This window comes from Salmo salar, chromosome 01, assembly GCF_965601325.2.
Source record: "Salmo salar chromosome 01, fSalSal1, whole genome shotgun sequence".
Lineage (NCBI taxonomy): Eukaryota > Metazoa > Chordata > Actinopteri > Salmoniformes > Salmonidae > Salmo > Salmo salar.
Window position 1 is genome coordinate 52,347,642 of NC_138291.1, and position 26,738 is coordinate 52,374,379.

A 26,738-nucleotide genomic window follows, 5' to 3' on the forward strand; every position below is an offset into this window, starting at 1 on the left:
TATGGTCTAACATTGCCTTTATTTAAAGACATCTCGAGTAACAAAACAAACCCAAGATTCCATATGTATTTATCACACAGACACTCACGCCCTAAAGCAATATATAATACATTATTTAACATACAAAGATTGCCCTCCAGCCACTGATCCTGGCTCAGACATGCCGGTATACCTCAATCGTTCAGGTAAGGATTGGGGGGGTTGGGCAACTGATCCGAGATCTGTGGTTACCGCAAGCATTAATATTCACCCCAGTATGAAAATACAGAAAAATCAAGAGGCAGTGCATTGATCAGCAGAAACAGACAGAAGTCAAAGGATGAGAAACAACTCAATAAGTCAAAAGCATTCATGTCCTGTCCGTTTCAGAAGCAAAAGGCACACACACACACACACACACACACACACACACACACTTCCTATGTCCCCGTTAGTATTATGTAATTATTGTATGCAAGCCTTTAAAATGATCAGTTGACTTTTGCGTTCCAGCCTGAATTTACAATGCCCCATAATGACAAAATTAAAACAGGTGCTTCAACAAAGTACTGAGTAAAGGGTCTGAATACTTACGTAAATATGATCGTTTTTTTATATATGTGAGGGGAGAGTGCAAACATTTCTAAACCTGTATTTGCTTTATCATTATGGGGTAGTGTGAAGAGTAAAAAAACGACTGAATCAATTTTAGAATAAGGCTGTAACGTAACAAAATGTGGAAAAGGTGAAGGGGTCTGAATACTTTCAGAATGCACTGTAGATGGATGAGTTTTTTTATTTCTTGAAATTCAGGCTGTAACAACAATGTGGAATAAGTCAAGGGGTATGAATACTTTCTGAAGGCATTAAAAGGTGCCGACATAGGATTTCTTTTTAGAATTTTTGCAATATAATTTCAGAAAATGTCCATAATATGTCTGCCACTAACAGTGGAATCAGTGTTTCACAGTATTACTTACCCGCCAGTGTTGTGATTGGCTGTGATAGTCACCTATTGATTTCTCCCGCCGGAGCAGAATCTGTTTTCAAACTTGGAAAGCTGAACTGAATTTGTGGCCGTTCTGCTCAATTCAATTTCAGTTTATTAATAGTCACTATTTAGTGACATTGAAATTACATCTGTCGTCAGCTACAGTAATGCCTTTCAGTGAGATTTCTGAACTACAGGCGACTCACCTCCTGGCCCAACCACTGCACTGCAGGGGAAAAATGTAGTAAAATAAGCTTGAACATTCTTGCCATTTCATCAATCAAAACAACCTTTATATGACTTAATTTTAATGTTATGATATAACTTAAAACCCTTGGAAGGAGCTTGCAGCTTTGCAACATAGAAGTTCCCCGACATAGTATCAAAAGACCCAAACCATTGTTTTATAGAATGATTCTCTTCTCTCCTCTCTTTTTTCCTGGAACATCTTGTGAATATCTTTTTTTTTTTTTCTTCCTTGGACTGGTTTGTCTCTGGAGGCCTGTTCGAGTCATGGCAAAGTGGGCATCTATTTGGCCACCTTCCTGAGCTCTGCGAGGACCCAGATGGCCAATGAGAGCAGGGCGACAGAGCCTGACTGGTGGGTCGCTGCCAGGGGAGTGGGCACGTAAAGAAGCAGGGTACTGATGCCCAGGGCAACCTGAGGATGAAAACACAGGGACAAATTAACACCCATTGTACATACTGATTTTCAAAAACACTCTCCCCTCACAGACTTAAAAGCATCAGTGTAAAAGAAAGCATTCGTGTATGACGTACTGTGTGTGTGTGTGTACCTGCGCATAGGCCATAGCTGTAAGGCAGGATATGGCTATCTTAGCTCTCCTAGGTAGCATCATCCTCCTGGAGAACATATAGAGACCTGTGATGGCCGTCAGAGACGAGATTGCCTGGAGGGAGAGGCAGGGAGTAACAGTTACTGTTTAGTGGTCATCTGTGGCTCAGGTGGTAGAGCACGGCGCTTGCAACGCCAGGATTATGGATTCGATTGCCGCTGGGTCCATCCATACGAAAATGTATGCATGCATGAGCGTAAGCTGCATTGTTTTGTAAAAGGTATGAAGTGCGAAATCAATAACCTACATAAATAACAGAAATCAGATTAATAAAACGAGGCTGGGTGCGTTATGTACCAGAACCCGATGGTCAAACTGAACAGTGGTGGGGTTCTCAAAGAAGTTCTTGAGTGTTGGAGAAAAGGCCAGAAGGTCGTCAGGGATCCATCTGTCTCCCATCATAGGGAACGAGTTATACACCAACCCAGCATCCAGCCCTGCTACAAACGCACCTGTAACACACAAACACGGACACACACCATAGTCAGTCATGTTAGGGTTATTATGGCTGGGATGATACCAGTATTGTGGCAAGGAAACAAAACTAGGGACGGGACGATACCAGCATGGCGATACGCATTGGTATCGTGGCAAGAAAACAAAATATGAAGCGTATTTAAAGTCTTTAGGAAAACAGCCCTAATGTTGGAAGCATCATTATGTTTACATTTAAATGTTTTGTCATTTAGTAGACGCTCTTATCCAGAGTGACTTACAGAAGCAAGGACACAACAACAGATTTTTCAACTAGTCGGCTCGAGGATTCGAACCAGCGACCTTTCGGTTACTGACCCAACGCTAGGCTACCTGCCGCCCTGTCGTCATCCAGAGTCACATTTATTTATTTTTCCCTTGGGAAAAAGTTGCGATACTGGTCTCATCACAGCCTTACAATACTGGTCTCATCACTGATGTAAGAAGGGCTAAATAAATAAATTTGATTTGATCACAGCCTTGACTCTTTCCATATTTTGTTACGTTACAGCCTTATTCTAAAATGTATTAAACACATAAAAATCCTCAGCAATCTACACACAATACCCCATAATGACAAAGCATCTTGTTTCCATTGATCATCCTTGAGATGTTTCTACATCTTGATTGGAGTCCACCTGTGGTGAATTCAATTGACTGAACATGATTTGGAAAGGCACACACCTGTTTATATAAAGGTCCCACAGTTGACAGTCCATGTCAGAGCAAAAACCAAGCCATGAGATCAAAGGAATTGTCTGTAGAGCTGAGACAGTGGCGTCCATCATTCTTAAATGGAACAAGTTTGGAACCACCAAGACTCTTCCTAGAGCTGGCCGCCCGGTCAAACTGAGCAATCCGGGGAGAAGGTCCTTGGTCAGGAAGGTGACCAAGAACCCGATGGTCACTCTGATAGAGTTCTAGAGGTCCTCTGTGGAAATGGGAGAACCTTCCAGAAGGACAACCATCTCTGCAGCACTCCATAAATCAGGCCTTTATGGTAAATTGGTCTAATGGAATATTGGCCAAACACTATTTACAATGACCATGAGAAACAAGATTCTATGGTCTGACGAAACCAAGATTGAACTCTTTGGTCTGAATGCCAAACGTCACATCTGGAGAAAACCTGGCACCGTCCCTAAGGTGAAGCATGGTGGTGGCAGAATCATGCTGTAGGGATGTTTTTCAGCGGCATGGACTGGGAGACTAGTCAGGATCGAGGCAAAGATGAACAGAGCAAAGTACAGAGAGATCCTTGATGAAAACCTGCTCCAGAGCTCTCAGACTGGGGTGAAGGTTCACCTTCCAACAGGACAACGACCCTAAGCACACAGCCAAGACAACGCAGGAGTGGCTTTGGGATAAGTCTCTGAATGTCCTTGAGTGGCCCAGCCAGAGCCCGGACTTAAACCTGATCGAATATCCCTGGAGACCTGAAAATAGCTGTGCAGCAACACTCCCCATCCAACCTGAGAGCTTGAGAGGATCTGCATAGAAGAATGGGAGAAACTCCCCAAATACAGGTGTGCCAGGCTTGTAGCGTCATACCGAAGAAGACTTGAGGCTGTAATCGCTGCCAAAGGTGCTTCAACAAAGTACTGAGTAAAGGGTCTGAATACTTACATAATGTAATATATTCTTTTTTTTATTAGCGAAAATGTATAAAATCCTGTTTTGCTTTGTCATTATGGGGTATTGTGTGTAGATTGATGAGGGAAAAAATGATTTAATCAATTTTAGAATAAGGCTGTAACCTAACAAAATGTGGAAAAAGTCAAGGGGTCTCAATACTTGCCGAAGGCACTGTATATACACAATGCACATCCAAACCTGCTACAACCGCCACTTTGGCACACACAGCACACACCATTACCTGAGAGTGCAGTGAGGAAGACCAATCCTACAGTGCCCTTAGCAAACCCCCTCAGCTGGTTCAGACGCTTAGTATTAGCCAACTAGGAGTAGAGGAAGGGGACACGGATTCAAAACATGATTAATATGCAAAGTTTGAGCTTTCGCGTGTGTGCGTGTTTCAGTACCTTGTGCGGCTCGACCATCAGTGTGAGTCCAGTCCATAGACTAGCACAGTAGAGCAGCAGAGCTGACCCTAGGTGAGCAGACAAGCGATACTGACTGACTCGGGGGACATCATAGGACTCTGGCTTCTCCTCCAGACCACTCTTCACCATGTACCAGCCCAGGAGGCCCTACAAGAAGGGAATGGAAAGAGATGGGGAAACCATTTTAGACAACTTAAGACTGTAGAAGCCATGTACAAATTAGGTTCTCAGACAGTCCCAGAACATTTGTGTACTGTATCATCTGGAAGAGGCAAATCCAGACCTGCCAATCTTGAATAATTTGTATGAGTACCACTTCAGCATCGTGGCTGGTCCCCACAACTGCGCAAGCGACACTCACACTGCTCAAGTCATAGGCAAATGCACCTTTTTTTGCCTAATAATGATGTTGGCAGAAGACTGCCTCGGTAGGAATGGTAGGCTATAGAGTTATGGGTACTAGGTAATTGGCTGCTCTTCAGTAGCTAACTAGAAATACGTTTAAATGTACAATCAGGGCTCTCCCTAGGATTTTCAGACAAGGTGGTGCTGATGTAAGCCTAAGGTTGGGTAGGGGGGAGGTCCAGAGGTGGTCAGCATTAAATTATAGCAAAAGCCTTGTGTTTGATATTTAATGAAATTAAGGTGGTCTCCATGACACTTTCATAGGTAACATTTAGTGGTAATTATTATTCTAATTAATAGGTGTTTTTATGTGGATAGTCTAGTGAAAATATAAATTGTCTTATTCTTACATTTTGTTGGGGAGAAAATTCGGAATAATTAAATGACTGGATACCATCTTGAAGTCTAGCGTACTGTAGGTTACTTAGAATATGAAGCAACTGAACTAGGTCTATATGAGCTTGTTTCAGAGCTCCATCATCTTCATTTATTCAGTCATTGTCTCCATCCCTGACCTAATCCATCAAGTTAGGTCTGACTACTAGGCTCCCATTCATTCAACATGCCTTGTTGACATTGGTGAACTGACTATTATCACATCATTTGCAGCCTACTGTTGACATACAGCTGTATCAAGAGGACAGATCAAGAACCGATTAACTAACATAAGCCTACTAAATCTTTAACAGTCTAACATAGCTCTCTGAAGGACGGTATCTGCCATGTTTGTTTCCATCCACGCAGCGATGCGCACTGAACTTTGGCAACACCTCACGTTACTCATCAATGGCCTCGCTACCGTTGCAGAGATAAAGCACGTGCGGGCAAGAACGTTTTTCGCTTAGTTGACTAACCGCTGTAGCTAACTACCTTCGTCATAATGTCGCCTTAGCTAAGGAGCAAATTACAAAAGAATTGTGGATATGTGCTTGACTAACACATACAATATGAGATGCCCCCCTGATTGGCTCAGCTCCAACTTCAGACGGTTGAGTCAAAAACCACAACGTGCCAACAATAAGCAATATTTTTTTTGTGCATATTTTATAGTTTTTTGTACCAGCATATTTTTACCTCTAATTGTGTGCATGATACGCAAAATGCCTGCAGGTTGTCAGGTCTGCGAATCCACAGTGCTTCAGTACGCCGCCATTCCCTTCATAGATCGGTTGACCTATCCTTTCCCTCTCACTCTGAGGGGGTTCGATTAATCTCGCCCGGGCGCCCGTGTAGGCATGTTTTGCACCGGCTGAAAGTTGATTGGATTCGATGTGGAACCAGGCTGTGTTGAGTGTGAGTCAGTTGCCATGCTCTGTCTGATGGCGAAGCCGGCTCAAAACAAAGTGGCGGAATTAGGCACATGTTGTAATTAGTAAGATTCTGTGTCTTCCCATGCAAAGTGAACACGTTTTACATGCCTCCCCAATGAAAATGAGTTCAATTCCAGCATTTATTTTATGGAAAAGAGATGTACGTTTCTGGACGATACACCATGCTGCCTTGTTGACATCATGACCGAGTGGCGCAGATTACTTTTCGATTTGAGAAGGGCACTCCTCCCTCCCCGCTTTCGCCCGTTCCAGGTTCAACCCGGGCAAGTATAAAATAACTCCCTCCCTCCCTCACCCTCAATCACATCCTTCTTCACCTGGAAGAAAACAAATCCCAGTATACGTCCCTATCTGTGTTGAACTATCGTGTGCTCGCTCTCACTTTCTTTTTCTCCCTCTCCATCACTTCATCCTCCAACCCTCCTCCATAGGTGGAAGATGACAAAATCTAGAGTCTCAGTGCGCATCCCATCATAAATTTGTTGAACTATACCCCGTCCCCCCCCCCCCCTTACTCGCTTACCTGAAAGAAGACAAATCCACAGAGTCCCAGTGCACGTCCCTTCATAGATCTGTTGAAGTAGCCTTTCTTCCAGAAGTAGATGGTGGGGAGGACATAGGCCAGCCCTACCAGCCTGCCCCACATCCTGTGGCCCCACTCCATGTAAAAGATGAACTTAAACTCTGGTAGAGTCATGTCATGGTTCATTCTGGAGAAAAACAGAGTGGACAGTGAGTCAACAATGAGATGAGTAGTCAAAAGTCGTTTGCAACAAGCTATATTTGACAGAAAGGCTTGCTATTTTAGAGTGATTCCCAGGTGAAATTAAATCTAACCAATGGTTTGAGATAGTTAATTCCTTTAGCATTTTAAGAGGACATTTGGAGGACTTATTTTCTAAGGCAGCTATAAATTGAGCATTTTCACACCACTGTCGAGTATCTTAGAAAGGTCAGAAACAGGTTCTTAAAGGGATACTGCAAGATTCTAAAATCAGATGAACTTGTGGATACCATTTGCATGTCTCTGTGTGCAGTATGAAGGAAGTCAGAGGAAGAATGCTAGCGTACCTGTAGACTTCCAGTCATTGCTCTAACACCACTTAGCATTGGCTCGCAAAACTACTGCTAACTTCCTTCAAATTGCACGCAGAGACAAACAAAAAAATTGTATCCACGAGTTCATCAAACACTAAGTAGAAAAAACAGGAGAATCTCCCAGTATCCCTTTAAAACATAATTATACATGTTCTGTTGATGTAGACTTTGAGGTAGCCTAACTATCAAGACTTATACATACAGGCCAGGCACTCACATTTTGAACTCTGGGAACTGCCGGTACTTGGCAAACTCAGCCTCCCACTCGGCCCGAGTCTGAGGAGGCTTCATCTCTCTCACCAGGTGCCAGTCTACCATTGAGAGCCCTGACTCCGTCAGCCTGGATAGGGAGAACACACACAAACAGGATCTCTCAATACATTACGTAGGAGTCGTCTTCACAACCATTACAGCTAACTAGCTAGGTCTTGCAGCTCCAAGTTTTTCATCTCACATTAAATCAAAGTAGACCCATTCTCAGTTGTAATTCCCTTGAACACTGAAGATCCAACCAATGTGGTTACAACTACAGTACATAATACATCGCTTCACTTCCATGATGTGTTGCATTACCTTGTGACACCACCCAAAACCACTGCCCCGACCACCAGTCCACTGCAGCCCAACAGCCATCGGCCGAGGATCCGATTGGTGGCCGCGTTGGGAACTGTAGCTGGAGCTGTGTTGACTCCTGCCTCTGCTGTGATGGAGTGCTGGCTTCTCTTCGCCAGCCATTGCCGCAAATGAGGAGTCCGCTGTTGTTATGGAAGAGAGGGATGTTAGACCATCAGCTATACACTGAGTGTACAAAACATTAGGAAATTCCTACTCTTTCCATGACAGACGGACGAGGTGAAAGCTATGATCCCTTATTGATGTCACCTGTTAAAATTCACTTTAAAAAAAAAATCAGTGTAGATGAAGGAGAGGAGGCAGGTTAAAGTTTGTGTATGTGCGCCATTCAGAGGGTGAATGGCTAAGACAAAAGTTAAGTGCCTTTGAACGGGGTATGGTAGTTGGTGACAGGCGCACCGGTTTGAGTGTGTCAAGAACTGCAAAACTGCTGGGTTTTTCACGCTCAACAGTTGACCATGTGTATCAAGAATGGTCCACCACCCAGAGGACATCTAGCCAACTTGACAACTGTGGGAAGCATTGGTGTCAACATGGGCCTGTGGAAGGCTTTTGACACCTTACAGAGTCCATGACCCAACAAATTGAGCCTGTTCTGAGGGCAAAAGGGGGTACAACTCAATATTAGGAAGGTGTTCCTAATGTTTGTACACTCAGTACATACCATGGACAATTTTATGAATGTATACCGCCTTTTATTTTTTTACCACCTTTTTCTGCCCAATTTCGTGATATCAAAATGTGATCTTGTCTCATCCCTGCAAGGTCGAGTCATGCCACAAGGAGTCGCTAGAGCACGATGAGCAAAGTAAAGCCCCCCGACCAAACCCTCCCCTAATCGAGACGACGCTGGGCCAATTGTACGCCGCCCTATGGAACTCCAGGTCACGGCCGGCTGTAACACAGCCTGGGATTGAACCCCAGGCTGTAGTGATGCCTCAACACGGCGATGCAGTGCCTTAGACCTCTGCACCACTCGGGAGGCCCTTGTTTCTCATACTAAGATGGACAAGGATGTGTTGTTTTTGCACATATTTGTTCATTGGTTTTGCAACAGTCGGTTGATTGGTCAGTTCATTGGTTTTGAAATATGTTGATGCCATTGATTAAAAGAGTAAGAATCGGATGTAATGTCCAGCTTGTTTTGGTAAACAATATAAGTGTACAAAACAATTATCAGTTGGTTGCATAAATAATAATGACTAAATGTTACATGACCTGAAAATTAGGTCAAAATAAGAATAAAAAACGTTCTTAATATGTATTGGCAATAATTAAGTTAATAGTGAGGCATGGAAAAATGTCTTGTCACGCTGGATGTTTGAAATATGAGTAGGTATGATGATTTGAGTCATGCTTCTTCAACAGTGGAATAAAAACAATTAGCACTTGAATGTTGTAAAAAAATACTGGAGTGATGTATGATTGTTAATAAAATTGTTCATAGAATAATTTTTTATACTGCGTCCATGCGTATAGGTAACAAGTATATTGAAATTAAATTGTTTCAAGTCATTGAAACCACGACCTGAAAATTGTGTCCTTTAACTTTCACTTTCAACCAAAACTGAGCGTAGATTGGATGTCAGGCAGTTGTCTTTACAACATTTTTTCTAGGTGGGATGCCTCTACTGCCATTCATTCCAATTAGACTGGTTTTGGATTTCTCCCTGACCAAGATGGCTCCCATTTTCACCCCATTATGGAACTTTTAGGGTTTATGACATAACCCCTCTAGTATTTAATAGGATCTCTATAGGATGCGGTAAGTTAAAATTCCTTTCGTAGGAAGGCTGGGGGCAATTTCATGAGTTACGACATAGAATCTGTCGGGTGATTAGTTTAGCCCTCTTGGTTGCGTGACGTCTCTCTGAACCCTTACTAAAACATGACTGACAATTTCTGACAATTTGCCGGTGGCACGAGCTTGCTAAACAGAAGGCTTTGTAGAGCATCTGTGTGACGTCACGCACTCAAGAAGGCTCAACCAATCACACGGTGGGTTCTATGTCGAGACTCATGAATATTCATGAAATTGCCCTTTCCAGAGTACCATTATTTTTGAGAGAAGACAGAGTGCCGAGTTGATTAATCCTTTTATACAATGGCTATAATTTAATACATTTTCAGGTAGAAATGTGTTCAACATTCATTGAAGTAGCTAGCACATTGCCATGGTAACAAAACAAACCTGCTAGTTTAGCTAACCAAACCATCGGTCCTGGCTTGCTATTTTGAAAATAGAATTCAACAATGACAACGTTTTCAATTAGACTTATGCTTCTAAGGCAGCGCAAACATAGAACATGCAAGAATGAACTTTATCCATTGAATTCTACTGTGCTGATATACCGGGATTATAAACTGGGTGTTTCAAGCTCTGAATGCTGCGGATTGGCTGACAGCCGTGCTATATCAGACCGTATACCACGGATATGACAAAACATTTATTTTACTGCTCTAATTATGTTGGTAACCAGTTTATAATAGCAATAAGGCACCTCTGGGGTTTGTGGTATATGACCAATATACCACGGCTAAGGGCGTTGTGCCTAAGAACAGCCCTAAGCCGTGGTATAATGACCATATACCACACCCCTCAGGTCTTATTGCTTAATTATACAATGGGTGGGTCTAATCCTGGATGCTGATTGGTTAAAACCGCATTCCAGCCGATGTCTATTCCACAAGATAATGGATGGGCTGGACATGCCGGGAGATGAGTTTGGAGGATTGGTCTGCCATGTAGCCCGCTTCTGTCTATAACGTGAGCTGTTCAGTATGTGTTGATAGTCCTTTCTACCGCGCCGTTTTTCAAAGATATAACGTTAGCCATTGAGAATTACAAAAGGTTTGCTACTTTTCTCACCAACATTGATGCCCCGAATTTAGCAGGCGCTATCGACAGATCAGTAGCAAAAAGTGATGGGCTACTTTCTGCACATGCCATGGTCAGTGTGAACCGGAGTGACTTGACACAACGCTAGCCAAACAAGATGTAGCTACAAACAAAACATAGTTAAATGGTTCCAGTCTGCCGTGAAGCGATCGTCTGTGTATATGGATAAGAGTCAAGCTACATTTTCAGATATTATAATTTCTAATTTAGTTTTCATTGCAAGTTAAAGCATACTGTTAGCTAGCTAGCGAACGTTAGCTTGCTGGCTCGCTAGCTAACGTTACATGTATGATCTGTGTAGTAATATTATTCGACTCAGAAATCCACTTGCATTGCTAGTTATAGCCTAATGTTAGCTAGCTAACATTGAACCTAGTTGGTTAGCTTTACCTACCTGCAGATTCATACTACAGCTATGTTTGTATTGGTAGTAGTATGAGTTGGGATTATGCCGGTCATTGTTTAACTAGCTACATGTCTAAAGAAAAGACTCCACTTCACCAGATGATTACATGATCCATCAAATTAGCCAGGTGTGTCTGGGGGTGATTACAGCCATCTACTATATTTCATGAACATGGGTACATGTCTAGACAATAGTGACCCATCCACTTAGCTAAATGTTGGTGGTTATAGCATTTCCTTCATATGACCCATCAATTAAGACAAGTTCAATAATTATAAAACATTTATAAAATATTTATCTGGACACTTTCTGTTTTTGATATCGCTACTAATGCAAGTAACCATTTCACTGTACCATTTACACCTGTATCCTGTGCAAATACACAGATTTTATTTGACATAGTGTGTTTACCAGAGAGTAATGTGAAGTACAATATACAGTTTGAAGTACAATATATACTGTATATTGTACAGTTGAAGTCTGAAGTTTAGATACACCTTAGCCAAATACATTTAAACTCAGTGTTTCGCAATTCCTGACATTTAATCCTAGTAAATATTCCCTGTCTTAGGTCAGTTTGGATCACCACTTTATTTTAAGAATCTGAAATGTCAGAAGAATAGTAGAGAGAATGATTTATTTCAGCTTTTATTTCTTTCATCACATTCCCAGTGGGTCAGAAGTTTGAATGATACCAAATACTAATTCAGGGTATTGCCTTGGTAGCCTTCCACAAGCTACCCACAATAAGTTGGGTGAATTTGACCATTCCTCCTGACAGAGCTGGTGTAACTGAGTCAGGTTTGTAGGCCTCCTTGTTCCCACACACTTTTCAGTTCTGCCCACAAATGTTCTATGGGATTGAGGTCAGGGCTTTGTGATGGCCACTCCAATACCATGACTTTGTTGTCCTTAACCTGTTTAGGATAGGGGGCAGTATTGACACGGCTGGATAAAAAACATACCCGATTTAATCTGGTTACCACTCCTACCCAGTAACTAGAATATGCATATACTTATTACATATGGATAGAAAACACCCTAAATTTTCTAAAACTGTTTGAATGGTGTCTGTGAGTATAACAGAACTCAAATGGCAGGTCAAAACCTGACAGATTCCTTTACAGGAAGTGGCCTGTCTGACCATTTCTTGAACTTCTTTTCCATCTCTATCATTTACTAAGGAGCTCTGCTCTAACGTGACACTTCCCACGTCGTCCATAGGCGCTCAGAGCCCGGGAAAAAACAGAATGTCGTCATTCCAGCCCCAGGCTGAAACACATTATCGCCTTTCTCAAGTGGCCGATCAAGGGACACTGGGCTTATGCTCGTGACCCCGACCGCCCCCGCCTTTGGGATTTTTTCCTCTGTTTGCCGAAAAGGAGATTCCCTGTCGGAATATTATCGCTTTTCTACGAGAAAAATGTCGTAAAAATTGATTTTAAACAGCGGTTGACATGCTTCGAAGTACGGTAATGGAATACTTAGAATTTTATTGTCACGAATTGCGCCATGCGCGTGACACTTCTTTACTATTTCGGATAGTGTCTGGAACGCACAAACAAAACGCCGCTATTCGGATATAACGATGGATTATTTTGGACCAAACCAACATTTGTTATTGAAGTAGCAGTTCTGGGTGTGCATTCTGACGAAGACAACAAAAGGTAATCAAACTTTTATAATAGTAAATATGATTATGGTGAGTGCTAAACTTGCCGGGTGTCTAAATAGCGAGCCCGTGATGCCTGGGCTATGTACTTAGAATATTGCAAAATGTGCTTTCACCAAAAAGCTATTTTAAAATCGGACATATCGAGTGCATAGAGGAGGTCTTAGGAGGTCTATAATTCTTAAAATAATTGTTATGCTTTTTGTGAACGTTTATCGTGAGTAATTTAGTAAAATGTTAGCGAATTCCCCGGAAGTTTGCGGGGGGTACGCTAGTTCTGAACGTCACATGCTAATGTAAAAAGCTGGTTTTTGGTATAAATATGAACTTGATTGAACAAAACATGCATGTATTGTATAACATAATGTCCTAGGGTTGTCATCTGATGAAGATCATCAAAAGGTGAGTGCTGCATTTAGCTGTCTTCTGGGTTTTGGTGACATTATATGCTGGCTTGAAAAATGGGTGTCTGATTATTTCTGGCTTGGTACTCTGCTGACATAATCTAATGTTTTGCTTTCGTTGTAAAGCCTTTTTGAAATCGGACAGTGTGGTTAGATTAACGAGAGTCTTGTCTTTAAATGGCTGTAAAATAGTCATATGTTTGAGAAATTGAAGTAATAGGATTTTTAACGTTTTGAAAATCGCGCCACAGGCTTGCAGTGGCTGTTACGTAGGTGGGACGAATTCGTCCCGCCTAGCCTAGAGAGGTTTTAAGCCATTTTGCCACAACTTTGGAAGTATGCTTGGGGTCATTGTCCATTTGGAAGACCCATTTGCGACCAAGCTTTAACTTCCTGACTGATGTCTTGAGATGTTGCTTCAATATATCCACATCATTTTGCTGCCTCATGATGCCATCTATTTTGTGAATTGCACCAGTCCCTCCTGCAGCAAAGCACCCCCACAACATGATGCTGCCACCCCCGTGCTTCACGGTTGGGATGGTGTTCTTCGGCTTGCAAGCCTCCCCCTTTTTCCTACAAACATAACGATGGTCATTACGGTGAAACAGTTCTATTTTTTATTATTTTTTTCATCAGACCAGAGGACATTTCTCCAAAAAGTATGATCTTTGTCCCCATGTGCAGTTGCAAACCGTAGTCTGGATTTGTTTATGGCGGTTTTGGAGCAGTGGCTTCTTCCTTGCTTCTTCCTTGCTGATCGACATAGGACTCCTTTTACTGTGGATATACACTGCTCAAAAAAATAAAGGGAACACTTAAACAACACAATGTAACTCCAAGTCAATCACAGTTCTGTGAAATCAAACTGTCCACTTAGGAAGCAACACTGATTGACAATAAATTTCACATGCTGTTGTGCAAATGGAATAGACAACAGGTGGAAATTATAGGCAATTAGCAAGACACCCCCAATAAAGGAGTGGTTCTGCAGGTGGTAACCACAGACCACTTCTCAGTTCCTATGCTTCCTGGCTGATGTTTTGGTCACTTTTGAATACTGGCGGTGCTTTCACTCTAGTGGTAGCATGAGACGGAGTCTACAACCCACACAAGTGGCTCAGGTAGTGCAGCTCATCCAGGATGGCACATCAATGCGAGCTGTGGCAAGAAGGTTTGCTGTGTCTGTCAGCGTAGTGTCCAGAGCATGGAGGCGCTACCAGGAGACAGGCCAGTACATCAGGAGACGTGGAGGAGGCCGTAGGAGGGCAACAACACAGCAGCAGGACCGCTACCTCCACCTTTGTGCAAGGAGGAGCAGGAGGAGCACTGCCAGAGCCCTGCAAAATGACCTCCAGCAGGCCACAAATGTGCATGTGTCTGCTCAAACGGTCAGAAACAGACTCCATGAGGGTGGTATGAGGGCCCGACGTCCACAGGTGAGGGTTGTGCTTACAGCCCAACACCGTGCAGGGCGTTTGGCATTTGCCAGAGAACACCAAGATTGGCAAATTCACCACTGGCGCCCTGTGCGCTTCACAGATGAAAGCAGGTTCACACTGAGCACGTGACAGAGTCTGGAGACGCCGTGGAAAACGTTCTGCTGCCTGCAACATCCTCCAGCATGACCGGTTTGGCGGTGGGTCAGTCATGGTGTGGGGTGGCATTTCTTTGGGGGGCCGCACAGCCCTCCATGTGCTCGCCAGAGGTAGCCTGACTGCCATTAGGTAGCGAGATGAGATCCTCAGACCCCTTGTGAGACCATATGCTGGTGCGGTTGGCCCTGGGTTTCTCCTAATGCAAGACAATGCTAGACCTCATGTGGCTAGAGTGTGTCAGCAGTTCCTGCAAGAGGAAGGCATTGATGCTATGGACTGGCCCACCCGTTCCCCAGACCTGAATCCAATTGAGCACATCTGGGACATCATGTCTCGCTCCATCCACCAACGCCACGTTGCACCACAGACTGTCCAGGAGTTGGCGGATGCTTTAGTCAAGGTCTGGGAGGAGATCCCTCAGGAGACCATCTGCCACCTCATCAGGAGCATGCCCAGGCGTTGTAGGGAGGTCATACAGGCACGTGGAGGCCACACACACTACTGAGCCTCATTTTGACTTGTTTTAAGGACATTACATCAAAGTTGGATCAGCCTGTAGTGTGGTTTTCCACTTTAATTTTGAGTGTAACTCCAAATCCAGACCTCCATGGGTTGATAAATTGGATTTCCATTGATTATTTTTGTGTGATTTTGTTGTCAGCACATTCAACTATGTAAAGAAAAAAGTATTTAATAAGATTATTTCTTTCATTCAGATCTAGGATGTGTTGTTTAAGTGTTCCCTTTATTTTTTTGAGCAGTATAGTTACAAAGTAACATGAAATTGAAGCCACCAAAATAGGAGAAGATATGAGGGATGAAATTCAAAATTGAAGTAGGATTCTTTAAGAAATGTTTAGCCCAATTTATCTTAAAAGCATTATTATGAAAAAAATGAGACCACCATATTCATATGTGTTCATAACGACAGATTTCCTAATATAATGTGAACCATTTTTCCAGATGAAGTTGAAAAACATCTGGACAACCGCTTTACCTATACTTGTAGGGACTGGGCTGCATAAGTAAGGCTTGAAATACCTTCAGCTTTAGAAAGCAATACTCAACCTTTCAAGGATAAATCCCTTCGCAACCTATGGTTCATCTTCTTTTCATTTTTTTCAATAATAGGTATGACATTTAATGAGCATCTTTCCTGTTGATCCTTAGATACGGTAATCCCAAGGTATGTTACTTTTTCCTTGACTGGAACATTGCATATAGAGGGTATCACAGTGTTTAACAGCAAACAATTCACACTTAAGGTTTAGGCAAAGACCAGATGCTTTGGAAAAAATATTTATCACATCGACTGCTCTAGGAATCTGGTCAGCATCTTTCAAAAAGAGGGTGGTGTCATCTGCAAGCTGACTTATGATAATATCTCTGTCAGCAATAGAGATCCCTTTTATATTGCTGGATTTAACAGAACTTGTAAGAAGTTGGGTTGCAAGCAGGAAGAGGTAAGGCGAAATTGGGCAACCTCGCCTAATTCCTCTTTTCAAATCAAATCTAGGAGAAATGCCATGCTTTAATGTAATGGAACTGTTCCCATTCATAGTTAATAGTACAACAAAATAATTCCCCCAAACAAAATTTCAAGGGAGAGAAATAGAAATGCATGTTCCAATGTATCGAAGGCTTTATAAGAGTCTAAGAAGACAAAACTATCTTCGATGATTAGATCAGAATAGTCAATAAGGTAATGCCAATTACACCAGTCGGATCTTATTAGATATATGTCTATTTCTCATGAAGCCAGATTGGGTCTCTTATATAATTGAGTCCAATACTGCCTAATATTTTGTAGTCATTATTGAGCAGACAGACTGGACACCAATTACTGAGGAGAAGCAAGTCTTTCTTGGGCTTAGATATTAATGTAATCAGACCTTGAGTCAAACTGGGTGGGAAAGCATTATTTGCAATGCTTTCAGAAAAGACCTCCAACAGAAATAGGGCTAACTGTTGAGAAGTTTTGTAAAACTCAGCAGATATACCATCAGTCCCAGGAGACTTATTATTTTTAAGGTGTTCAATAGAATAAATTACCTCTTCAACTATAATAGGGTCATCACACCGTTCCTTCTCAGCCTCCCCAATTCATTTCACATTCCCCAGAGTAAAAAAAAAAGAGAGTTGAGGAAACCTCACAAAACTTAGAACTATATAAATTACTGTAGAAGTTGCAACTAAAGTTAGATTAATTTGGGATCATCTGTGATGAGAAAATTAACATTTAATTGTTGAATTGTATTATTTTTAGAGTGGTATTTTTCTAACCTGAAAAAAATATGAATTTTGTTCACCCTCTAGCCATTTCTTCCTAGATCTGACAAAGGCTCCCTCTGCTTTAAGTTAATACATATCCTCCAACTTGTGTTATCCTCCTCTGAGAGACTTTCAACAGGCTTTTGAACAAGACAGGTGATATTTGTAATTACACTTCTTCAGCTCTCCTCTTCTTGGCAAGAATACTCCCATAGTTTCATAAATATTGTCCAACCTCATATTTAAAAATCTCCCAGTTAATACTGTATGAATTGGCATTTACAGCTTTGCTCCAGAAGTGTGTGATTAAATTGTTTATCTCCATCTTGACCAACTCATGTTTTAATAGAGCTATTAAGCTTCCAGTAGGATGCTCTGCCAAGACCATAATCAGAGATTAAAAGTTGAATGTCAATATAAATAGCTCTGATCAGTAAGGGGAGTGGCAAGGATGTTAACAGAACTACCCTGTTAATCAAAATATTTAGACACCAGCCAAAAATGTATGCCTGATTGTCTGAAGTGTGCCTTATTACTCCAGGTAAGACTTGTCATTAGGAAACTTTACTCTCCAAATACCTATAATATCAAACCTTTCCATAAACTGCCTCAAACTTGTATTCGTAGAATTGGACTGTCCCAGAGGCCATCTATAAATTAAATTATTCTGAGAAATATTAAAATCCCCACCTACTATAAGTAAAGCATTAGGGAACTTGGTTAGCCAATGGAGAATACACTTTTCCAAAGATTCAACTAACTGATCATTTTCAAGTATGGAATTGTACCATAAATGTTGGTGATAATAATAATAATGTTGCAGTTAATAACAAGGCAAAGAAAGTGACCAAAAGAGTCACAGTCAGAGTGAAAAAAGCTTCCATTGAAATTATTCTTTAGAGTATTAACTCTAGCAGAGCGTTCAGAACCATGACAGCCATACATAATTTCCCCACTGAGATCTCCAGAAGTTGACATCGGTAGAAACTGAATGAGACTCTTGAAAAAAACATAAATCTGTTTTAAGCTGTTTGGCAAATAAAAATAAGGCTTTCCGCTTTACATTATTTCTTAACCCCCTAGCTTTATTGAGTGAAACTATAGACAACGACAAAGTGGAATACAGAACAGAAAGTACTACAAGCTAAACAACAATCGCAAATCGAGTCAGAATGAAAAGAAACCAGCATTGCACACCATATAGATATAAATGATTGAGTGAGAATAGTTTAGCATAAAAGATTTTTAAAAAGAGCTTGCCTATACTGCAGATAAAAATATCAGAAGTCAGAGAACAAATCAAATAGTAAATATCCATTACTCCAGTAGTCCTGTGCAGTTAGAATGAAAGTTAAATAACCTTAGAGCCGGGAGTGGGATCTGATCACAGAGCTAGCTATCTAGGTAGCCTATGCTGATCACCAGGCACAGTCTGACAGTCCTCATGGAGGAACGTTGATTTCGGATCCGTTGATGAAAGCGCGCCCTCTGATGAAGTAAGCCCCTTTCCCCTTTTTTCGTGATTTTTTCCATAGCTGGCCACAGTTTCTCTCTCCTTTCTCTGTCTGCCTTCGAGAGGTATTCAGCAAACCGCAGGTTGCTGTCACGTAGGAAGGTAGATTTCTTGGCTGCTTTCCAAGTGGCATCCCTGTAGATCCGTGATGTGGACTGGAGAATGACACCTCTGGGCTTGGAGTCACCCTGCCTTCTCGTGTCGAGGCAATGTAGTGTCGACAACATCTGCTAGCTTAGCCTTCTCCTTAGGTAGGATAGCTTGGCAGACTTTGATGGTCTCTTGCCGCACGTTCTCCCCATCTGCCTCGGGAACTCCATAGTCTCAGAATCCACCGTCTGGAGTATCTTTCGAGTTCCGCGATTCTTCTTCAGTACAAGTCCATCTTTCCCTCCTTTTTGACACGCTTTCGATGTGGGTGACCTTAACATTCTTGATTTCCATGCATGCAAAGTCAACTGTTTTTAAGCCCTCTATTTCATTGCGTTGTCACTGACCATTTTCTCTATGGCATCAGCCTTGCATTGATGAGCCTGGAAAGAGTGGCGATAACATCATTATTGCCAGTGGCATCTGGGCCCAGTTCAAACATGCCTTTCTTGGAAGCTGGAGGTTTGCGTGGGATTATATGCAAAGAAGGAAAATCCTCAGTCTGTCAGGCCAGTATAGCTGTGGCAGTTGTCAATCAAAGCACTTACCTCCTGTATAATAACATTGGATGATGCCTGAGCATTGCTAGCCGAGGAGGTAGCCAAGATTTCTCTTTGTCACATTTTGGAAAATATAATCTTAAATCATCAATAACCTGGTATTTTTAGCAAGCAAAGTATTAATTTGATAGTTCAAAATAATACACTTTTCTCACTATGTGTCCAAAAATTTGGTATGCAGAGCTCAGAAGGAAGCATGTGCTCAAGCTGCCATCTTGGAGTCTCCTGAACAGGCTTTTTTTCTATTGCCTACTTAAGTAGACGGTCTGACGTCACCTCGTTTTAGCTAATGTACTTCAAAATTGTCAGTCATGGGTCAATAATGTACGGATATTAGAAGCATGTCTATCCATTACATTTAATGACAAACCATCTAACTACTTGGTTAAACATATGAATTACCTGTTGCACAACGTAACGTTCGGCGCAGGTGTTGGTAACTGGTTTGCCATACACACCTGTACAACAGGTAATTCATATGTTTAACCAAGTCGTTAGATAGTTTGTCATTAAATGTTTTAGATAGACATGCTTCTAATATCCGTACATTACTGACCAGTGACTGACAATTTTGAAATACGTTAGCTAAAAACCCTAAAGAGGTGAAGTCAGACCGTCTACTTAAGTAGGCAATAGAAGAAAAAAGCCTGTCTATCATGTTCATTTGATTGGGTTAAGACGAACCGTCACTCCAAAACTAGCGGACCAATGGAGACTCATTGTCTACGCTTCCCTCTAAACCCCGCCCTTCACGGAAAAATAACGACAAAACTCGCAATCGAAAAGACTGGCAGTGAAAGCAAAGATACGAGTGGCGCAACCAAAAGGTAGTACATGCAGGCAAGGGCGTAGGCAAAATGTATTCAATAGGATTGATTGCTGGGAAAGTTTAACCGAAAACGATTTTGCATTCGTTTTCAAATATTTTTTAATCATGTCACAGAGTTTTGCTCTCGCTTTAAAATGATTTGCTAACAAGTTTTTGCTTCCAACATCATTATTTAACCCGTCCTCGAAAATATGTTTACATTCTCAACTCTATTTTTCATGTTAACAATTAATTTATTTGGAATTCAATACATATGGCGTGAAAATGACCCCATAAATGTAATCGTCACCAATCAACTGCATTGCAGTTAAAAACGACTGCCTACCAGCACCGATTTCTGTATGCTAGCTATGTTACCAGTTTATATGAACTGGACTTAGCATTTAGCAGTCACTTCTAAATGTGAAAAGGAACAACTTCTAAATGTTATGCAGCGAAAAACAGCCACATATCCAAATTGGAGTTTAGTAACCACACTGTGGGCGTGTTACAATACATCAATCATGACGAATATCCAGTTTGTTAGATTAGAGTTGTTTAATGTGCTTCAATCGAGCGTCCTTGTTCTATACCCCACGGTCTGCATTGCCCTCTTTAGTTACCGCATCTACTGTATGCTTCCTTCACCTTGGAGTGAAATTTATGCCGCGTTCAAAAAAAACAGGGAACTCGAAACTCCGATTTCAGTGCGTTCAAGACAACTGGGAACTCCGTGGAAAAACCAGGTCCGCCTGGGAACAATAGTTTTGAACGGTCATTCAACCCAGAATTCCAAGTCGGGAAATCGGGCATCTTTCTAGAGCTCCGACTTTCCGACCTGAAAATCACTGACGTCATGATATGACCATTTTTCCCGACATGATACAGCTTAGTCAGTCATGATAACGTTAGCAACTTGCTAGCTAGCCCATTTCCAAAACTTACATTGCTCTGCTGAAATCCTCTCCCAGCATTTCGACAGCCACACGACACCAACGTCCGTAACGAAGGGAGCAGCATCCTTATTTAAAATGGTCCTCTCACACAACAGCGGTAGGAAGACGGGGCATCGATAAAAAAAAAAAACGTTACACAACCGTAAGTGTTTCCTAACAGAGCCATGCAATTCAACTCTGACCTCTGACGTCACATCGAGGCTACGCAAATAACATTTTACAGTTGTACTATTTAAAACATTTTTAACATCACAAACATACATGTATTGATACTTGTGGATTAAAAACCCATATTCAATCAACTCTTTCTATGATTGACGTTTCACCAGGACGATTAATCGATCACAGATAGGGCAAAACAGATGAGCGTGACCAATGGCCGAATGAAGGGTTGGATCTTGACTACTAGTGAAGGCTGAAACGGTGGAGAGTTGACGCGCACACAGAACAAGGAGCTAGTAATACAAATCTTTGGTTGACGGGTAGGTGAACACGGACGTCAACTTGAAATAGCATAAAAGTTTGGTATTTGTCGACATATGCTGTGTGAATTGATTTTGAGTAACGTTACACCAGTCTGGCATTTCATGGAAACAATATTTCTCTCCGTGTGTGTGTGTGTGTGTGTGTGTGTGTGTGTGTGTGTGTGTGTAGGATGGCAGAGGGCTTTTTGATGGAGGTGTGTGTGGACAGTGTGGAGTCTGCCATCAACGCCGAGAGGGGAGGTAGGCTATGCTGCTGTAATGCTATAGTGTAAACTAACCTCCCCTAAGTGAAGTTGACTTTAGACCAAGACTCTGCCATACTGTTCCGGGAGAGCTACCTTCCTGTAGGTTTTCAATCCAATCCCAGCTGTAACTAACCTGATTCAGCTTATCAACCAGCTAATTATTAGAATCAGGTGCATTAGATTAGATTAGGGTTGGGTGTGTGCTTGCCAAAGAGGAGTAGACTTGTGACGCTGAAAACAGTTTAAATGTTATTTACCTCATCAAAAACATGATAAGGCTGGCCCTTGTTTGAGTGTGAGAAAGGTCTTGACAACACGCTCGGGTTGGAAATGGCAGCCAGTACTGTGGACGACATGGAGGAAAGGTTGGAGAAGCAACAGCTGTGCTGGAATGCGAACAATATTGGTGTCAGTTCTGATTGCTATGGAGCGGGAGGATGAGGGTGAAGGAAGAAGAGCGATCATAAAGAAGGCCAAGGTCAGATGCACAAGTAATAATGTGTTGGAGTGGAAAGTGGTGATGGTGTTTGGTGAGACCACAAGGCCTCATTTACACCACATCCGACTAACCAATGTCGTAGAGAAAGAGCGAGGTGAAGTCAAACTAGCCCGGTTCGTTGAAGGTAGATTGATAATATTTTGTGGTAGTCCGGCTCAGCAAGGGAAGATCCTGCCAATAAAAAAAGAGAAGATTAAAAGCCATGTCCCTGGTGCTTATGCTAGGTTGAGGGAGTCATCGCTGGGGTTCCAATATCTATGTCCATAGAATATATTAATGTGAAGGGAGGCAGTGATTGAGGCCAAAAGGTTGATCAGTAGGAAAAAGGGTCAAAGATGTGAAAGCGTATCAGTGCTGCTGAGGTTTGAGGTTTTGCCTGGACAAGTACAGATAGGATTCCGTAGTTTCAATGTCAGAGAATTTGTCACCATTCCCATTGCTGTGTTTTAAGTGTCAAAGAATGGGACATGTAGCTGTTCAGTGTAAAGGAAAGAAAATATGTGCCAAGTGTGGGGGAACATGATTATGGTGAATATGTGGGAGCAATGTGAAGGTTAAGTGTTGTAATTGTGGAGGGGAACATAGTGCAGCATTCGGTGGATACCAGGTGCAGAGAGGTTGAGATATATAATCAGTCATGATGTATCATATGCAGAGACTAAGACAGATTGGTGGAACTACAGTGCTGTTGTGGAAAGCAGAAATGCCAGGTTGAAGGTTATAGTGGCACTCACTGTCATTGAGGGTACTTGTAGGAGTACAACTAGGTAGTGCTAGCGTGTGCTAGCTAGCATGTACAACGCTAGCTAGCTAGCACACATGTCTGAAGCCAGACCCTATTGAACCCAGCTCTCGCGTGGCTTAACTTGGCGGGCGCGGTATGTAGTTGATCATCACTACACACCGTGGGCCGTCATTGTAAACAAGAATATGTGCTTAACTGACTTGCCGAGTTAAAAAGGTAGACCCTACACCAATCTGCTCCCGAGTGGCGCAGTGGTCTAAGACACTGCATCTCAGTGCAAGAGGCGTCACTGCAGTACCTGGTTCGAATCCAGGCTGCACAACATTTACATTTAAGTCATTTAGCAGACACTCTTATCCAGAGCGACTTACAAATTGGTGCATTCACCTTATAATATCCAGTGGAACAACCACTTTACAATAGTGCATCTAAATCTTTTAAGGGGGGGTTAGAAGGATTACTTTATCCTATCCCAGGTATTCCTTAAAGAGGTGGGGTTTCAGGTGTCTCCGGAAGGTGGTGATTGACTCCGCTGTCCTGGCGTCGTGAGGGAGCTTGTTCCACCATTGGGGTGCCAGAGCAGCGAACAGTTTTGACTGGGCTGAGCGGGAACTGTGCTTCCTCAGAGGTAAGGGGGCCAGCAGGCCAGAGGTGGATGAACGCAGTGCCCTTGTTTGGGTGTAGGGCCTGATCAGAGCCTGAAGGTACGGAGGTGCCGTTCCCCTCACAGCTCCGTAGGCAAGCACCATGGTCTTGTAGCGGATGCGAGCTTCAACTGGAAGCCAGTGGAGAGAGCGGAGGAGCGGGGTGACGTGAGAGAACTTGGGAAGGTTGAACACCAGACGGGCTGCGGCGTTCTGGATGAGTTGTAGGGGTTTAGTGGCACAGGCAGGGAGCCCAGCCAACAGCGAGTTGCAGTAATCCAGACGGGAGATGACAAGTGCCTGGATTAGGACCTGCGCCGCTTCCTGTGTGAGGCAGGGTCGTACTCTGCGAATGTTGTAGAGCATGAACCTACAGGATCGGGTCACCGCCTTGATGTTAGTGGAGAACGACAGGGTGTTGTCCAGGGTCACGCCGAGGCTCTTAGCACTCTGGGAGGAGGACACAAGGGAGTTGTCAACCGTGATGGCGAGATCATGGAACGGGCAGTCCTTCCCCGGGAGGAAGAGCAGCTCCGTCTTGCCGAGGTTCAGCTTGAGGTGGTGATCCGTCATCCACACTGATATGTCTGCCAGACATGCAGAGATGCGATTCGCCACCTGGTTGTCAGAAGGGGGAAAGGAGAAGATTAATTGTGTGTCGTCTGCATAGCAATGATATGAGAGACCATGTGAGGATATGACAGAGCCAAGTGACTTGGTGTATAGCGAGAATAGGAGAGGGCCTAGAACAGAGCCCTGGGGGACACCAGTGGTGAGAGCACGTGGTGCGGAGACAGATTCTCGCCACACCACCTGGTAGGAGCGACCTGTCAGGTAGGACGCAATCCAAGCGTGGGCCGCACCGGAGATGCCCAGCTCGGAGAGGGTGGAGAGGAGGATCTGATGGTTCACAGTATCAAAGGCAGCAGATAGGTCTAGAAGGATGAGAGCAGAGGAGAGAGAGTTAGCTTTAGCAGTGCGGAGAGCCTCCGTGACACAGAGAAGAGCAGTCTCAGTTGAATGCCCAGTATTGAAACCTGACTGATTAGGATCAAGAAGGTCATTCTGAGAGAGATAGCAAGAGAGCTGGCCAAAGACGGCACGTTCAAGAGTTTTGGAGAGAAAAGAAAGAAGGGATACTGGTCTGTAGTTGTTGACATCGGAGGGATCGAGTGTAGGTTTTTTCAGAAGGGGTGCAACTCTCGCTCTCTTGAAGACGGGAGGGACGTAGCCAGCGGTCAAGGATGAGTTGATGAGCGAGGTGAGGTAGGGGAGAAGGACTCCGGAAATGGTCTGGAGAAGAGAGGAGGGGATAGGGTCGAGTGGGCAGGTTGTTGGGCGGCCGGCCGTCACAAGACGCGAGATTTCATCTGGAGAGAGAGGGGAAAAAGGGTAGGGCAGTGTGAGCAGGACCAGCGGTGTCGTTTGACTTAGCAAACGAGGATCGGATGTCGTCAACCTTCTTTTCAAAATGGTTGACGAAGTCATCCACAGAAAGGGAGGAGAGGGGGGGGGAGGAGGATTCAGGAGGGAGGAGAAGGTAGCAAAGAGCTTCCTAGGGTTAGAGGCAGATGCTTGGAATTTAGAGTGGTAGAAAGTGGCTTTAGCAGCAGAGACAGAAGAGGAAAATGTAGAGAGGAGGGAGTGAAAGGATGCCAGGTCCGCAGGGAGGCGAGTTTTCCTCCATTTCCGCTCGGCTGCCCGGAGCCCTGTTCTGTGAGCTCGCAGTGAGTCGTCGAGCCACGGAGCAGGAGGGGAGGACCGAGCCGGCCTGGAGGATAGGGGACAGAGGAAATCAAAGGATGCAGAGAGGGAGGAGAGGAGGGTTGAGGAGGCAGAATCAGGAGATAGGTTGGAGAAGGTTTGAGCAGAGGGAAGAGATGATAGGATGGAAGAGGAGAGTAGCGGGAGAGAGAGAGAGCGAAGGTTGGGACGGCGCAATACCATCCGAGTAGGGGCCGAGTGAGAAGTGTTGGATGAGAGCGAGAGGGAAAAGGATACAAGGTAGTGGTCAGAGACTTGGAGGGGAGTTGCAATGAGATTAGTGGAAGAACAGCATCTAGTAAAGATGAGGTCAAGCGTATTGCCTGCCTTGTGAGTAGGGGGGGAAGGTGAGAGGGTGAGGTCAAAAGAGGAGAGGAGTGGAAAGAAGGAGGCAGAGAGGAATGAGTCAAAGGTAGACGTGGGGAGGTTAAAGTCACCCAGAACTGTGAGAGGTGAGCCATCCTCAGGAAAGGAACTTATCAAGGCGTCAAGCTCATTGATGAACTCTCCAAGGGAACCTGGAGGGCGATAAATGATAAGGATGTTAAGCTTGAAAGGGCTGGTAACTGTGACAGCATGGAATTCAAATGAGGAGATAGACAGATGGGTCAGGGGAGAAAGAGAGAATGTCCACTTGGGAGAGATGAGGATTCCAGTGCCACCATCCCGCTGGCTCGATGCTCTAGGGGTATGCGAGAACACGTGGGCAGACGAGGAGAGAGCAGTAGGAGTAGCAGTGTTATCTGTGGTAATCCATGTTTCCGTCAGCGCCAGGAAGTCTAGGGACTGGAGGGTAGCATAGGCTGAGATGAACTCAGCCTTGTTGGCCGCAGACCGGCAGTTCCAGAGGCTGCCAGAGACCTGGAACTCCACGTGGGTCGTGCGCGCTGGGACCACCAGGTTAGAGTGGCAGCGGCCACGCGGTGTGGAGCGTTTGTATGGCCTGTGCAGAGGGGAGAGAACAGGGATAGACAGACACATAGTTGACAAGCTACAGAAGAGGCTACGCTAATGCAAAGGAGATTGGCATGACAAGTGGACTACACGTCTCGAATGTTCAGAAAGTTAAGCTTACGTTGCAAAAATCTTATTGACTAAAATGACGAAAATGATACAGTACTGCTGGCTGGTGGAGTAGGCTAGCTAGCAGTGGCTGCGTTGTTGACTTTGAACGTGTAGCTGGCTAGGTAACCTCGATAGTTTCAGTACTACACCTTGTCATGATACAAAGCAACTTTGTAGCTAGCTAGCTAACATAACACTAATCAAGACGTTCCTTTGTAATGTA

The 26,738-nt window shown here is 43.5% G+C and overlaps 2 protein-coding genes across 4 annotated transcripts in view; one reads left to right on the forward strand and one right to left on the reverse strand.

Moving 5' to 3' along the window:
- Window positions 1–21,246, reverse strand: cox15 (cytochrome c oxidase assembly factor COX15). Its single transcript, XM_014199095.3, has 9 exons — window positions 21,058–21,246; window positions 7,772–7,953; window positions 7,416–7,538; window positions 6,624–6,810; window positions 4,344–4,511; window positions 4,178–4,259; window positions 2,125–2,279; window positions 1,768–1,881; window positions 1–1,631 (listed from the first exon to the last, which is right to left on the reverse strand). Exons 1-9 carry the CDS (start codon window positions 21,130–21,132, stop codon window positions 1,500–1,502), a joined length of 1,218 nt encoding a protein of 405 aa, XP_014054570.1. The 5' UTR covers window positions 21,133–21,246; the 3' UTR covers window positions 1–1,499.
- The window catches only part of cutc (cutC copper transporter homolog (E. coli)), a 10,196-nt gene continuing 3,499 nt past the window's right edge, over window positions 20,042–26,738 (forward strand). Inside the window, exons 1-3 of one of the 3 annotated variants that reach the window (XM_014199125.3) lie at window positions 20,042–20,131; window positions 21,398–21,550; window positions 21,723–21,793. In XM_014199125.3, the coding sequence (XP_014054600.1) occupies window positions 21,724–21,793 (70 nt within the window). In that variant the 5' untranslated portion in view covers window positions 20,042–20,131; window positions 21,398–21,550; window position 21,723. Of the gene's footprint in view, window positions 20,132–21,084; window positions 21,211–21,397; window positions 21,551–21,722; window positions 21,794–26,738 lie in introns of those variants that run through there. The other 2 variants (XM_014199116.3, XM_014199107.3) reach the window with 2 other exon arrangements.

What these genes read in the sequence shown, in the direction of transcription:
- cox15 (XM_014199095.3), bottom strand. Translation starts at nt 21,132, where the DNA reads ATGCTGCTCCCTTCGTTACGGACGTTGGTGTCGTGTGGCTGTCGAAAT. An exon ending in CAGTTCCCAGAGTTCAAAAT is followed by an intron (nt 6,811 to 7,415) that starts GTGAGTGCCTGG and finishes GTTTTTCTCCAG; the next exon opens with AATGAACCATGACATGACTC. An exon ending in CTTCCTCACTGCACTCTCAG is followed by an intron (nt 2,280 to 4,177) that starts GTAATGGTGTGT and finishes TGTGTGTTACAG; the next exon opens with GTGCGTTTGTAGCAGGGCTG.